Source organism: Equus quagga, chromosome 15 (assembly GCF_021613505.1).
Source record: "Equus quagga isolate Etosha38 chromosome 15, UCLA_HA_Equagga_1.0, whole genome shotgun sequence".
Lineage (NCBI taxonomy): Eukaryota > Metazoa > Chordata > Mammalia > Perissodactyla > Equidae > Equus > Equus quagga.
The window spans coordinates 41,231,610-41,243,906 of NC_060281.1; the positions used below are offsets into that span (position 1 = coordinate 41,231,610).

The 12,297-nt window shown below is 37.2% G+C and overlaps 1 protein-coding gene across 1 annotated transcript in view; it reads left to right on the forward strand.

Moving 5' to 3' along the window:
• The window catches only part of GPLD1 (glycosylphosphatidylinositol specific phospholipase D1), a 47,467-nt gene that overhangs the window by 14,757 nt on the left and 20,413 nt on the right, over positions 1–12,297 (forward strand). The window contains 7 exon segments of the mRNA XM_046639534.1: positions 419–467; positions 1,131–1,185; positions 6,791–6,898; positions 7,128–7,155; positions 7,252–7,391; positions 10,253–10,318; positions 12,165–12,285. Of these exon segments, the coding sequence (XP_046495490.1) occupies positions 419–467; positions 1,131–1,185; positions 6,791–6,898; positions 7,128–7,155; positions 7,252–7,391; positions 10,253–10,318; positions 12,165–12,285 (567 nt within the window).

A 12,297-nucleotide genomic window follows, 5' to 3' on the forward strand; every position in this document is an offset into this window, starting at 1 on the left:
AAAGTAATAGTTCCACGTGTTTTTGTTTTTTCCTCTTTAATTTTCTATATGAAGATGCCACATTGCCAAATTGAAAATTATGCTTTTATCTGGTAACTTAGCTTCTGGAAGCCCCCTCTGGTCATTCATCGATATTAATATTATTCTGTGAGAAGTTTAAGCTTAGACTCAGCAGAGATTTTGTGTATATCTTATTATATACAAAGGTCTACAGTAGCTTTCTCTCTTACCAGACATTAAGTGTACAACTCAGCGCCAATATAATAAGATTGTTTCTTTGGAAATTGAGTCCATCCATTATGCATCCTCAGCAATTCATTGGGTTAGGCTGTCATCTCCCCACTACTCGCTTGATTGTGGGGTAGGAGTTTGGGCTACAGTTTGTGATGTCGACCAGCTGGTTCTCTTTCTTTTTCAGATTGATTTTCACGGCTCCTTTCCTGAGGCGCATTCGGCTGGTGATTTTGGTACTGTTTATATGCACTTGCCAAATTTCCTTTTGCAGTAGTTATAGTCTACTTGTAATGAAGTCAATACTGTACATTAAATACATGTTTTTTAAATCCTATCTTGCCAGTAGCACATACTGCTTTCTATTTGAATGTTGTAGTTCATTCAGAGTACACAGATACCTCATTTAGCATGGAGACGTACTGCTGAAAAGTTGTGTAGATTGGGTATTTTTTTGGTTAAAAAAATCACATTTTATCATTGACTTGTATCATAATTTTAGAAAAGCTTTTATATTAGGTTAAAAGTCATTACCTAGTGTCTACTAATCCATTAGCTTTAAATTGGTAAACTTCATCTTTTGTTCTGTAGGAAATTACTTTTAAATATACAAACTAGATGGTGAGTGGTGTTGGTTTAAAAGAACTCTTATGGTTCATCTTTCCTTAAAGTAAAAAACATTTTGGTAATATGGGTGATCCTTTCTTAATTCATATTTCACTAGCTACAATTTTAAGAGATCACTTTTTCTTAAAGATATGCCTATACCGAAAAAAATGAACAGAAACTTGTAACAATGTGAAGAACTAATCAACTGGATTGAGCAAATTTATGGTAAAAGAAGCCTGCTACATATTGTCACTAATCCACCAAATGTAAATATTTTTCTCATCCCTTAGGAGGAGATGTATTGAGCCAGTTTGAGTTTAATTTTAATTACCTCTCACGGCACTGGTAAGAGCAATGTACATTTACTTACTTTTATTTTTATTATTATTTTTTTTTTGAGGAAGATTGACCCTGAGCTAATATCTGTTGCCAATCCTCCTCTTTCTTTTTTCTCCCCAAAGCCCCAGTACCTAGTTGTATATCCTTGTTGTAAGTCCTTCTATGTGGGACGCCGCCATAGCATGGCTTGATGAGCGGTGTGTAGGTCAGTACCCAGGATCCAAACCCACAAACCCCAGGCCACCGAAGCAGAGCGTGTGAACTTAACCACTATGCCATGCAATGTCCATTTAAATATGTGATAGCTAATGGCATTTAGGATCTTGCTCCTTTTTTCTTAGAAAATATAACTTACAATGTAATTAGGAGTTTTCTGCATTTGCAAATTGAGAAGTAAAACTGCAGATTAGTCTAAGTAGTTTCTTTAAAAACATTTGTGAATTATACCAAACATATAAAAAACGTATAATTATGCATAAAATATGATGATGCACACCTGTGTAGCCACCACCCAGTTTAAGAAACAGAGCATTTTTGGTCCTCAGAAGCTTCTTGCCTTCCCCCCTTTAGCACATCACCTTCTGTCCCACCAGGGGTAGCCACTACCCTAGGTTTCCTGTTAATCATTTGGTGGCTTTTCTCTATAGTTTTACTACATATGGATGTATCCATATGTAAAATATAGGTTTTCACTTTAGGTAAGTAGAATTACGCAGTATGTATTCTGCAAATGTTTTGCTTGAAATTATGTTTGAGATTTAATGGTATTGATATATTCAGCTGTAGTGCGTTCATTTCACCACTGTGTGGTCCTCCGTTGTGTCTATAACAAAATGAACTACTCCAGACTAATGTTGATGGATATGTAAGCAGTGTTAAGTGTTTTTGCTTTACACATAGCGTTGCTATGAACCTTTTTGTACACACATTTGTGCACCAGAGAGGAATCTCTCTCAAGTAACCATCACCAGAAGTGGAATTGCTGGGTTGTAGGGTTTATGCATGTTTAACTTAACTGGGTAACCCTAGACTCTTTCAAAATGGTCTTCCCACTCTAGACTCCCATCAGCTTTGCATAATAGTTCTGCTTCTTCTGCGTTCTCCAGTACTTGGTATTGTTCACCTTTGAAGTTTTTCTATCATTTGGTATGTAGTGGTATCTCATTAAAGTTTTAATTTGCATTTCCCAGATTGCTAAAGAGCTTGAACATTTTTTCATATTTTATTGACCATTTGTGTTTGATTTTAAGTGACCATCTTGTTCAGTTTTTAGCTTATTTTTCTGTTGGGTTGTTCTTTTTATTTATTTGTGAATGTTCGTTGTATATTAGAGCTTCTAATCTTTTGTTTATCCTTTATTCGTTACAATTATCTTTTTACAGTTTGTGGCATGTCTTTTTACTTATTTATGGTGTATCTGAAACAGAATTTATTAATTTTGATGTTGTTGAATATATCAGTCTTTTCCTTTGTAACTTGTACTTTTGGTGTCTTATCTAAGAAATTCTTCCCTACCTTGAGGGCATGAGGTTATTCTTGTACTTAGCCTTCTAAAGCTTCTATAGTTTTATTTCTTAATTTTATGTGTTAATTTACCTGGAGTTAATTTTTTGTATTTTCTGAGTTAGAATCTAATTTTATTTTTTCCTGTAGAGATAACTAATTGTCCTAGAACCTTTTATCAATAATCTACCCTTTCCTCTCTGATCTGTAATGCCCTCTCTGACATAAATTAAAATTCCCTATGCATGTGCGCCAGTTTCTGGGTTTTCTATCACATTCTATTGGTCTCATGACTATTCCTGAGTAATACTGATTTTTTAAATTATGGTGGCTTTACAGTACGTCTTGACATTTATTAGGGCAGATCTCCCAACCTGTCCTCCTTTTTGTTCAGATGTACCTTGTCTATTCTTTTGCCTTGGCTCTTTGAAATAAGTGGTGGGATCAAGTTGCTATGTTCCAAGAAAAGCCTTGTTGGAATTTTCATTAGAATTTTGTTGAATATAGAGATCAATTGGAGGAGAATTCATAATTTTGTAATATTGAGTCTTCTTATCCATATATATGCTATATATTTTATTTGTCTCCTTTAGTGACTTTAAGGTTTTATAAATGTTTCCATCAAGACCTTACATGTTTTATTAGATTTAGTTGCAGAGACTTTATATTTTTATTTGCTACCATAAATGGTAATTTTTGGTACCAGTTATATTTTCTAATTGATTTGCTGGTATATGGACATGCAAATGACTTCCTAATTTTGATTTTGTATCTAGCAACATTTCTAAGCTATCTTGTTAATTTTAATTTATCTGGAGATTCCCTTGAATTACGATATAAAATCTGTAAATTATGACAATTTTTGCTTTTCCTTTTCAATCTTTATACCTTTCATTTCTTTTTCTTGCTGTATCACACTGGCTAATATTTCTAGTGCAATAGAAGTAGTGATATTGAACATACTTATCTGGTTCCTGATCTTAAAGGAATGCTTTCAAGATTTCATAATTAAGTGTAATGTTTGCTGTGGATTTTTATGAATATCCTTTATCAAGTTAAGGAAGATTTCTTCTATTTCTAGTTTGCTAGTAGTTTTATTATACATTAATTTCATATGTATTCAACTCTTATTATGCATCTGTTGAGATGGTTGTTTCTTAATTTGTTAATATAGTGAATTATACTAACTTATTTGCTAATATTAAATCAACTTTACTTCCTGGAACAAAACCAATTTTGTAATGATATATCACCTTTTTTATATTTGTTCCATCTGTTCTTGCTGTTTAAGGGTTTTGCATCTATGTTTATGAGTGAGCTTGCACTGTGATTTTCCTTCTGTCCTTGTTTGGTTTTGGTATCAAGGTTATGCTGACTTCATGAAATCAGGTGGGGGAGTGTTCCTTCCTTCTCTATTCTCTGGAAGTCTGTGAAAGATGAGAATTTTGATTCCTTGACTGTTTGGTAGAACTTGTCTCTAAAGCTACTTAGACCCAGTGTTTTCTTTCTAGGGACTTTTTAGAAAACTTCTTTAATGATTATAGGACTATATAGGACTGTACAGTTTTTCAGTTTTTTTCGTAAGAAGTTCTATATTTTTCTAGTACTTTTCCATTTTATCTCAATGTTTAAACATTTAGGCATAATATTGTTCATAATATCTTCTTATCTTTTTTCTCCTGTTTTATTTGTACTCATGTTCCTTTTGTTACCCATCATGTTGTTTATACTGCTTTCCCTTATATTTTTAAACAATTAGTCTCATCTAATTTTTCAATTTTATTGTTTTAAAGAATGAACTTTTAGCTTTATTTATCCTATTATATGTTCCTTTTATCTTGCATTACTTTTTACTCATATATTTATTTTCTTCTTTTTGCTTTCTTTGGGTTCCTGTGAAATTTATTGAATCTTGACTTAAAATCTAGCATGTGATCAATTTTTGTAAATATTTCATATGTGCTTGAAAAGAATGTTAATTCTCCAACTTTTGGCTAACTGTTATATGTATGCTTATTAGCTTAAGCTTATTAAATTTATTATTCAAATCAAAGGATTTGTAAGCTATTAATAGTCTTACTATATGTTTTTTATCAGGTTGATCTAACAATTATTGAGAGAGAAATTTGTTAAAAAATCTCCCCTACGATGGTGGATATTTTCAATTTCTCCTTGTAGTTCTGTCAAAGTTTGTTTTATATATATATGTGTATATATATATATATATATATATATATATATATATGCTTTGAAGATATGTTATTAGGCACATTTAAGTTTCAAAATCTTATATCCTTCTGGTGAATTAAATCTTTTCTCATGATATAGTGACCCTCTTTATCTCTAATAATGCTTATTGCCTTCAAGTCTACTTTAGCAGATGTTGTAGTTCCACTGGTCCTCTTTTGGTTGTATTCCATGGCATCAACTTTCAGGAAAAGAAATCAGCTTTATTGTTAGATCTATCTGCAAGGAAACAGGAGGTATATTGCTCTCAGATCTGTCTCCTTGATCCAAGGCTTGGGGCACAATTTATAGGATGAAGGACAGGGTGGTTTGAAGTGTGGACATAGATGATTGGAGGTAAGGAGAAGTGAGGTAATGATTTGTGCAAGTGTAGTCAAACTTCATGCCTCTTCATAGGATGCGTGTTCACAAAATGGCAGCATTACCACCATCTGAGGGGGGAGTTTTTAACTCCTTGACGTCCAAACATCACTTATTTTTTTATCAAGCATTTGCGCAGGACCTGTTGATGGGTTGGTGGCCTCAACCAGCCTGATCTGGACAAAGGGGTCTCAGTTCCTGAAAAATCACTCTTACTCTGTTGATAAGATGGGGTCAGTTTAACTGGTCCTGGAGGACCCACGGTCACACCTTGAGGCACTATTCACCTGGGACCACTTTAAGTTTCCTTCAACCCTTGAAGTTTTTCTAACTACACAGATAACACCAATGCAGGACAAAACATTCATGGGGCTGGGTAGTGGTTACCAACTCAGGGGGAGAGATACCTCTCCCCGCCCATCCATTGCCAAGATGAAGACATTGCCGTAGCTTTTTGTATGCTGGATTTACTTCTCGCTAACACTCATCCAGAAAGTGTAGCTTTTAATGTAGTTTCCCCAGAGATGGTCCACTTTGGGTGGTTCCTGTGCTTTCTCTCCTGTCTCCTGCTATAGCACGCAGCCATCAAAAAACCTCTGGCCTCCCAGGCTTTGGCAGATGTACTCAGGGCAAAAGCTGACTTTTCTACTCACTTTCCTCCTGAAGTTTCCAGTTTCAGTTTGTTTTGGCCTTTGGAAAATTTTCACTTTCTTGCTAGCTTGGTGATTCATCTAATAAAATATTTTTGTTATTTTTGTCAAACCTTTTAAACTTTTTGTTGGGAGGACCATTCCAGTGGACATCTCAGTAGATTCTTTGTTATAAATATACTAAAATCAGGTTTTATTGATTACGATTTGTCTGGTATATTCTAAAGTTTTTGAAATGAAGATAAAAGATGATTTTCTATAAATCTAATTTTAAGATGCTGCTCTTCTTCCAACTGAAATAACTAATATCTGTGAAGCAAAAGCCTGACTTAGAATTCTTTTCATTACCTTACACTGTGTACTCTAAAAGTAGACACTTGGGGTGAGGAGCCATTTTTGGGGTTTTTAAAATAATGATTCTTGAGAATAATTAAATTAAAAAGAATAAAAATATATTGCTCCTTGAACTCTGAATTGACAAAGCTAAACATCCCTTTTATACCTTGTAGTTAGTTTCCTATCTTTGAGCCTACCTTCATAAATATTTAAAGATACCACTTGTTTGCTCTGCAGCATTGGGCAAATTATTTAACTTTTCTGTGCCGTAGTGTCCTCTGTGCAAATTGGGAATATGATAGTGCCAACCACCTGGGGTTGGTAGGATTAAAAAAATGGTCCACGTAAAGCCCTTTGCATGGTGTCTGACACAATAATCATGGAATAACTGGTAGCTACTGTTAAAGTTTGCTATATATATGCTTTTATATATATATATATATATATATATATATATATGCTATTTATCTTCATCTTCAGAATCAAAACAACTCTTATTCCGGTGCTTTTCTCAGGTATGTGCCCACTGAAGATCTACTGGAAATTTATAAGAAACTCTATGGCCGAGAAGTCATCACGAAAAATGCAATTGTTGACTGTTCATACCTTCAATTCCTGGAAATGTAAGTGTAACCCGCAGGAAAATTTGCAGCTGATTTTATTGTGACTTCCTTAACACGCTTTTCGATGTTTTTGTTTCCTGTGAGTGGATTTTGGCTTTATGGACTTTGCTTATTCAAAAAGGCAGTTATATGATAGTGGATGCATGTGGGTGGAGCTTTTTCTTCTTTATTTGCTTCACTTCTTTGTGGAAACCACGACTCACAGTCCAAATTATTGTTTACGTTGCAGGTATGGTGAGATGCTAGCTATTTCCAAGGTAAAAGCTTCATTCTTCAAAATCTTAGAGTTATAAAGGTAGCAGGAGAAGCGCCTTATTAATTTGTGTACTTATTTTTCTTTCCCTTTGCCATAGCTTTATCCCACTTATTCTAGAAAGTCACCATTTTTGGTGGAACAATTCCAAGAATATTTCCTTGGAGGACTGGATGATATGGCGTTTTGGTCCACTAAAATTTACCATCTCACGAGCTTCATGTTAGAGAATGGGACCAGGTGAATTACTCTATTTCTTCTACCAACCACTCCCTGCCTTGCTACCCCCATCCCCGACATAAATCTCAGGGTTTTCAACTGATCAAATGAAAACAATGTCTCGTGAAGTTCTGTCCTATCTTCAAGAGGGAAAAGGATGGAAAACCAGTCATCTCAAAACTCTGATTAGCACCCATCTGGTTAGATTTGCTGATGTCTCTCATGTTTTAGGGGTAGAGAGACAGTTATTGCAAAATCTGTGGTCTGTGAGAAATGGCTCAGGTGGGAGGGAATCAGCTTCCCCTGCTTTGCTCCATCTGTTTCTTTTGGGAGAACCCATGCTGTGTGCCGAGGTGCTAGCTCTCCACAGGCTCCACCACGGCCATGGCGATCCTCCTCTCCATCCCGACTGACCTCTGAGTTCGAGGGTTTCAAAGGGGACTTTACCTAACCTGCCCCCCATCCCCCAAATAAAATCAGAAATGAATGCGTTTGTAAAGCACAGCCTTCTGTTGGAATTTGACGTCTAATCTAGATGGGACAGCTGCTCAACCTCCAGCTCCTTTGCTGCTCCTTGCCAGCATGCCTAGGACAATGATCAGAGACTCAGCTGGCGAGAAGGCCAGGGTAGAGTGGGATTGTCCCCAATTCCAGCTGTAATAGACCTTTCCGCTCTCACAGAATCTACTCGATGGTCTGACAGAGCCATAGTTCTCCTCAAAACCTGTTTCCAACAGTACCAGTGAGTACGCAGCCCCTCCCACACTGCTGGGCTGAGCAGGGTAGGGATGGGGTCCAGAGAGGGAGCACTGGAGGCAGCACCTGAGGCAGGGAAAGGGCGGGTTGGGAAACTTACGTAGCAGCCACAGCAGTGGGAGAGAGGGTTCTATGGCAGGAGGTGTCTGTTCCAGGTAAGGATCATAGGAGGGTTGGGGTTTATAAATTCAGTGGCCTATATAGGCATAGCTCTGGGATATTATACACCAGATGATGTTCCTTTGCCATTAAAAACATTTGTTAGTATTCAAATAATATTAACCATAATTGTATATGGTGTTGATTTCAACAAAATTTCCTTCGATAAATTTGATATTTGCCTAGTAAATGTTAAACTTGTTTTAATGACTCAGTGAGTAACAATTTGGCAGAGATTAAAAACACATTTACATTAGTCTTTTTCTTTTTGCTGAGGACAATCTGCCCTGAGCTAACATCTGTGCCAATCTTCCTCTATTTTGTGTGTGGGTTGCCGCCACAGCACGGCTGATGAATGGTGTAGGTCTGTGCCTGGGAACCAAACCTGCAAACCCGGGCTGCCAAAGTGGAGCACACCGAACTTAACCACTAGGCCATGGGGCCGTCCCCTAAATGTCACTTTTATTTATTTATTTATTTGGTGAGGAAGATTCACCCTGAGCTAACTAACATCTGTGGTCAATCCTCCTCCCTTTTTTTTTCTTTTTTTTGCTTGAAGAAGACTAGCCCTGAGCTAAAATTGGTACCATCTTCCTCTACTTTGTGTGTGGGATACCTCCACAGCATGGCCAACAAGTGGAGTAGGTCTGCACCTATGAACCCAGGATCCAAACCCGCGAACCCAGCCCACCAAAGTGGAGCACGCAGAACTTTAACCACTCAGCCATGGGGCCAGCCCCCTAAATGTCATTTTTAATAATGAGATAAACTTCAAGTAAAATCCCTAAGCTCCCCTTTTATAGCCATGGTTTTTAGGTGCATATGAATTTAGAGAGGATGGACTTTGAAATTTAAGAGACTTGCCACTCACTACTGAGTTATCCCAAGCAAGTTGCTAAACCTCCCCAAGTTTTGTTTTCCCAGCTGTAAAATGGGGACAGTAATAATTCCATCTTTATCAAAGGGTTATTTTAAGAAGTAAATGAGGTCACTTATGTAAAGGGTTTAGCATGGAGTAAGCACTTAACAAATGTTGGCTATTAGTATTATAATTCTTATTAGAAGGAAGTTAAGTTGACATTGGAGGGACCATGTTAGAGTGAATGACCTGAATTTGTTTTATAAAGTCCATGTGTAATGATCCTTAAAGTGGGAAACAGTTTTGGTGTTTGTTTTTGGCTAGGTTGTCCAAATAGCTAAGGAAAGAAGATGTGAGCTGTACTTTATTCTTTAATTAGGAGGAAATAATTGAGAAGGAGCATATTCCTTGTCTCTTGACCTCTGTCCTAATTTACCGTGGTAGAAAATTCCATGAATTGTTGTGTGTTTACATGCACATACAAAGAAAGATTCATCAGAATTTATGGTAAATTTAGAGCAGGTTTCAAAGAAAGACAACACAAATAAATTCATGGCAGAAAGAACAATATATTTTCATATTATAGTATTTCTTAATTTACTCATAATAGGTTCTCTTCCAAAGCAAACTTATGTTACTTGAAACTCATAGTATATTTTCCTAACAAAATAGTGAAATAATGGTATATTCCCAGCCAGAACTCTACATGACTCCCAAAATATTTGTAACTGTAGTGCTAATGTTGTAAGGCTGCCACCTGAATCTTGGTGGTGGAGAAAAGAGAATTCAAGAAAAAACCTTTTCCTTTGCTTAAAGTTGCCGCTAAGAATGACTTTGATAGGAGCAGTTTGCCTTCAGCTTCCTCCCAGCTCCTTTTCTGAATTCCTTTTTCCAGCAACTAGTCCTCCTTGCCATAATACCACCTGTGGTCAGCTCAGCCACCCTCATCGAGAAGGACTGGGGCCTCTTCCCGGTCCTGTCTGGCTAAGTAATGAACACCCTACACTTAGACTTTTGGAGGTGCTTGAAGTGCACCATCAGTGCTCAGTAAAATTCAGCCTTGAGAGGAAGGTAGAAAGATGCCTGACTCATCTGACTATTTCCCCAGTGACTGCAACCTCCCTGAGAACCCTCTGTTCATTGTGTGCGGTGGCCGGCGATCCAGCACCCGGGGGTAAGTGCATTCCAAAACTGTTCACAGAAAAAGAACGTCTCACCCGGAGGGGTGCTCAGTAGACACTGAAAGCATGGGACTTATAGACTGACAGATAGAGGTTCAGATTCCAGCTCTGCCATTGACAGCTATGTGATTTTAAACCAGTTGCTTAGTATGTGCAAGAATGGATGTCAGGCAATTAGCACATTAGGAAATTGCTCACTAAATATTAAATGGTAGTTAATAGTGTCATCACTTTCATTGTTGTTGTTATTGCTTATAAACTTTACCTAAACTTCACCCTGAAAGAGTATTTATCAAAGAGATAGGGTGGGGGGAAGACCTCTCTGGTAATTTCTGAGGAAGAGGGCCGGAGGGCCTGATTTGTATTCTAAGAGGTGGTATTCCCTGCGGGAGTCAGGTACCAACCACCAACCATTCATTCATGCACTTAATAACTGTATTAATATTATAAATACTTATTAATAAAATATAACAATAACATAATACAGATGATAAAATAGTATTTCCTCATCATCCAGGAACTACTTTAGGTTTTACAGACCTCATTGTGAACAAGACAGAAACAGCTCCTGCTCTCAGGACGTATGGGCTGGCGAGTGGATGGACTCTGAATAACTTCTTGTAAACACACTTGGCCTTCAGTATCCGCAGGTTCTGCATCTGTGCATTCAACCAACTGTGGATCCAAAGGCCTATGATGGTTGCATCTGTACTGACCAGACATAGACTTTTTTTCCTTGTCATTCCCTAAACAATACATTATAACAACAATTTACATAGCGTTTGCATTTTATTAGGTGTTATAAGTTATCTAGAGATGATTTAAAACATACGGGAGGATGTGCGTAGGTTATAAGCAAATACAACGCCACTTTATAAAGGGACTTGAACATCGTGGATTTTGGCATGGGGGGGTTCTGGAACCAATCCCCCACAGATACTGAGGGATGATTGTACTCTTAAGAGCTAGGAAGGAAAAGTAGGGGGTGCCCTGGGGACGTACCACAGAGTGTCCTACCCAGTCACAGGAGAGCTTTCCAGGAAGAAGTGATGTTTCAACTGGGTGCACAAGAGTTAGGTACTCAGAAAGAGGGCAGTGCAACGAAAGATCCCAAGGTGAGAGAGTCTGGAGCTTCACAAGAATTGAAAATATGCAGAAAGTGTTCAGTTAAGCCCTCACTGCTTGCTTTATTTGAATTAGTTAAGTTTTTGTCTTAATTGGATTGAATGCCTTTAGACAGGGCTTGCAATCTCTAGATTGTCAGAAGCCCTCCACTCGCTGGTGTCTTAGGCAGGGCCCCCTTCATTCCTTGCTGCTGCCTGGCTTCCACTTCAGTCACTTCTGAGGCCTGCCTGGCTCCTCTAGTCATCTGGTTTATAGGCTGGTTAAAGTATATGAATTCGAAAATGTATTTTAATTGTATCATCAATTCTAGCACGTCCTTAAGATAAGTCAGTACATCTGCATATTGGTTTCCCAAACAGCTAGAGACCTATTTCTTGACTGTTTGTGTGAAATATTGAAATATCTTTGATTTTTTAGTAATCCGGAAGGAATTCAAACCTTTCACACTACAGAACTTTGAGATGATAGGAAATATCATTTTTTATAAGGACAGGCTTTTAAACTGTGGAAATGCGTTTACTAAAAGATTTTATAGAATCTCCCATGGAGATTTTTCTACAGTTTTGTTTTTTGTGTTGCTGTTCCTTCAATTTTCAGATGTTAAAATGTTGTGGTCTTTTAACCTGTGGTTAACCTCGCTATATCCATCAACTCAGTCTTCCGGGGAGTGTTGTTTTCTCAGTCTTAACTATTTTACTGCTCTTTTTTCAACAGCTCAAAAGTACAGAAAAATTATTTTCATAGGAATTTGACTGTATCCCTCACTAAAGATATTAGAAAAAATATCAACTACACCGAAAGAGGAGTGTTATTCACCGTGAATTCCTGGATCTCGGTGAGAATTTTC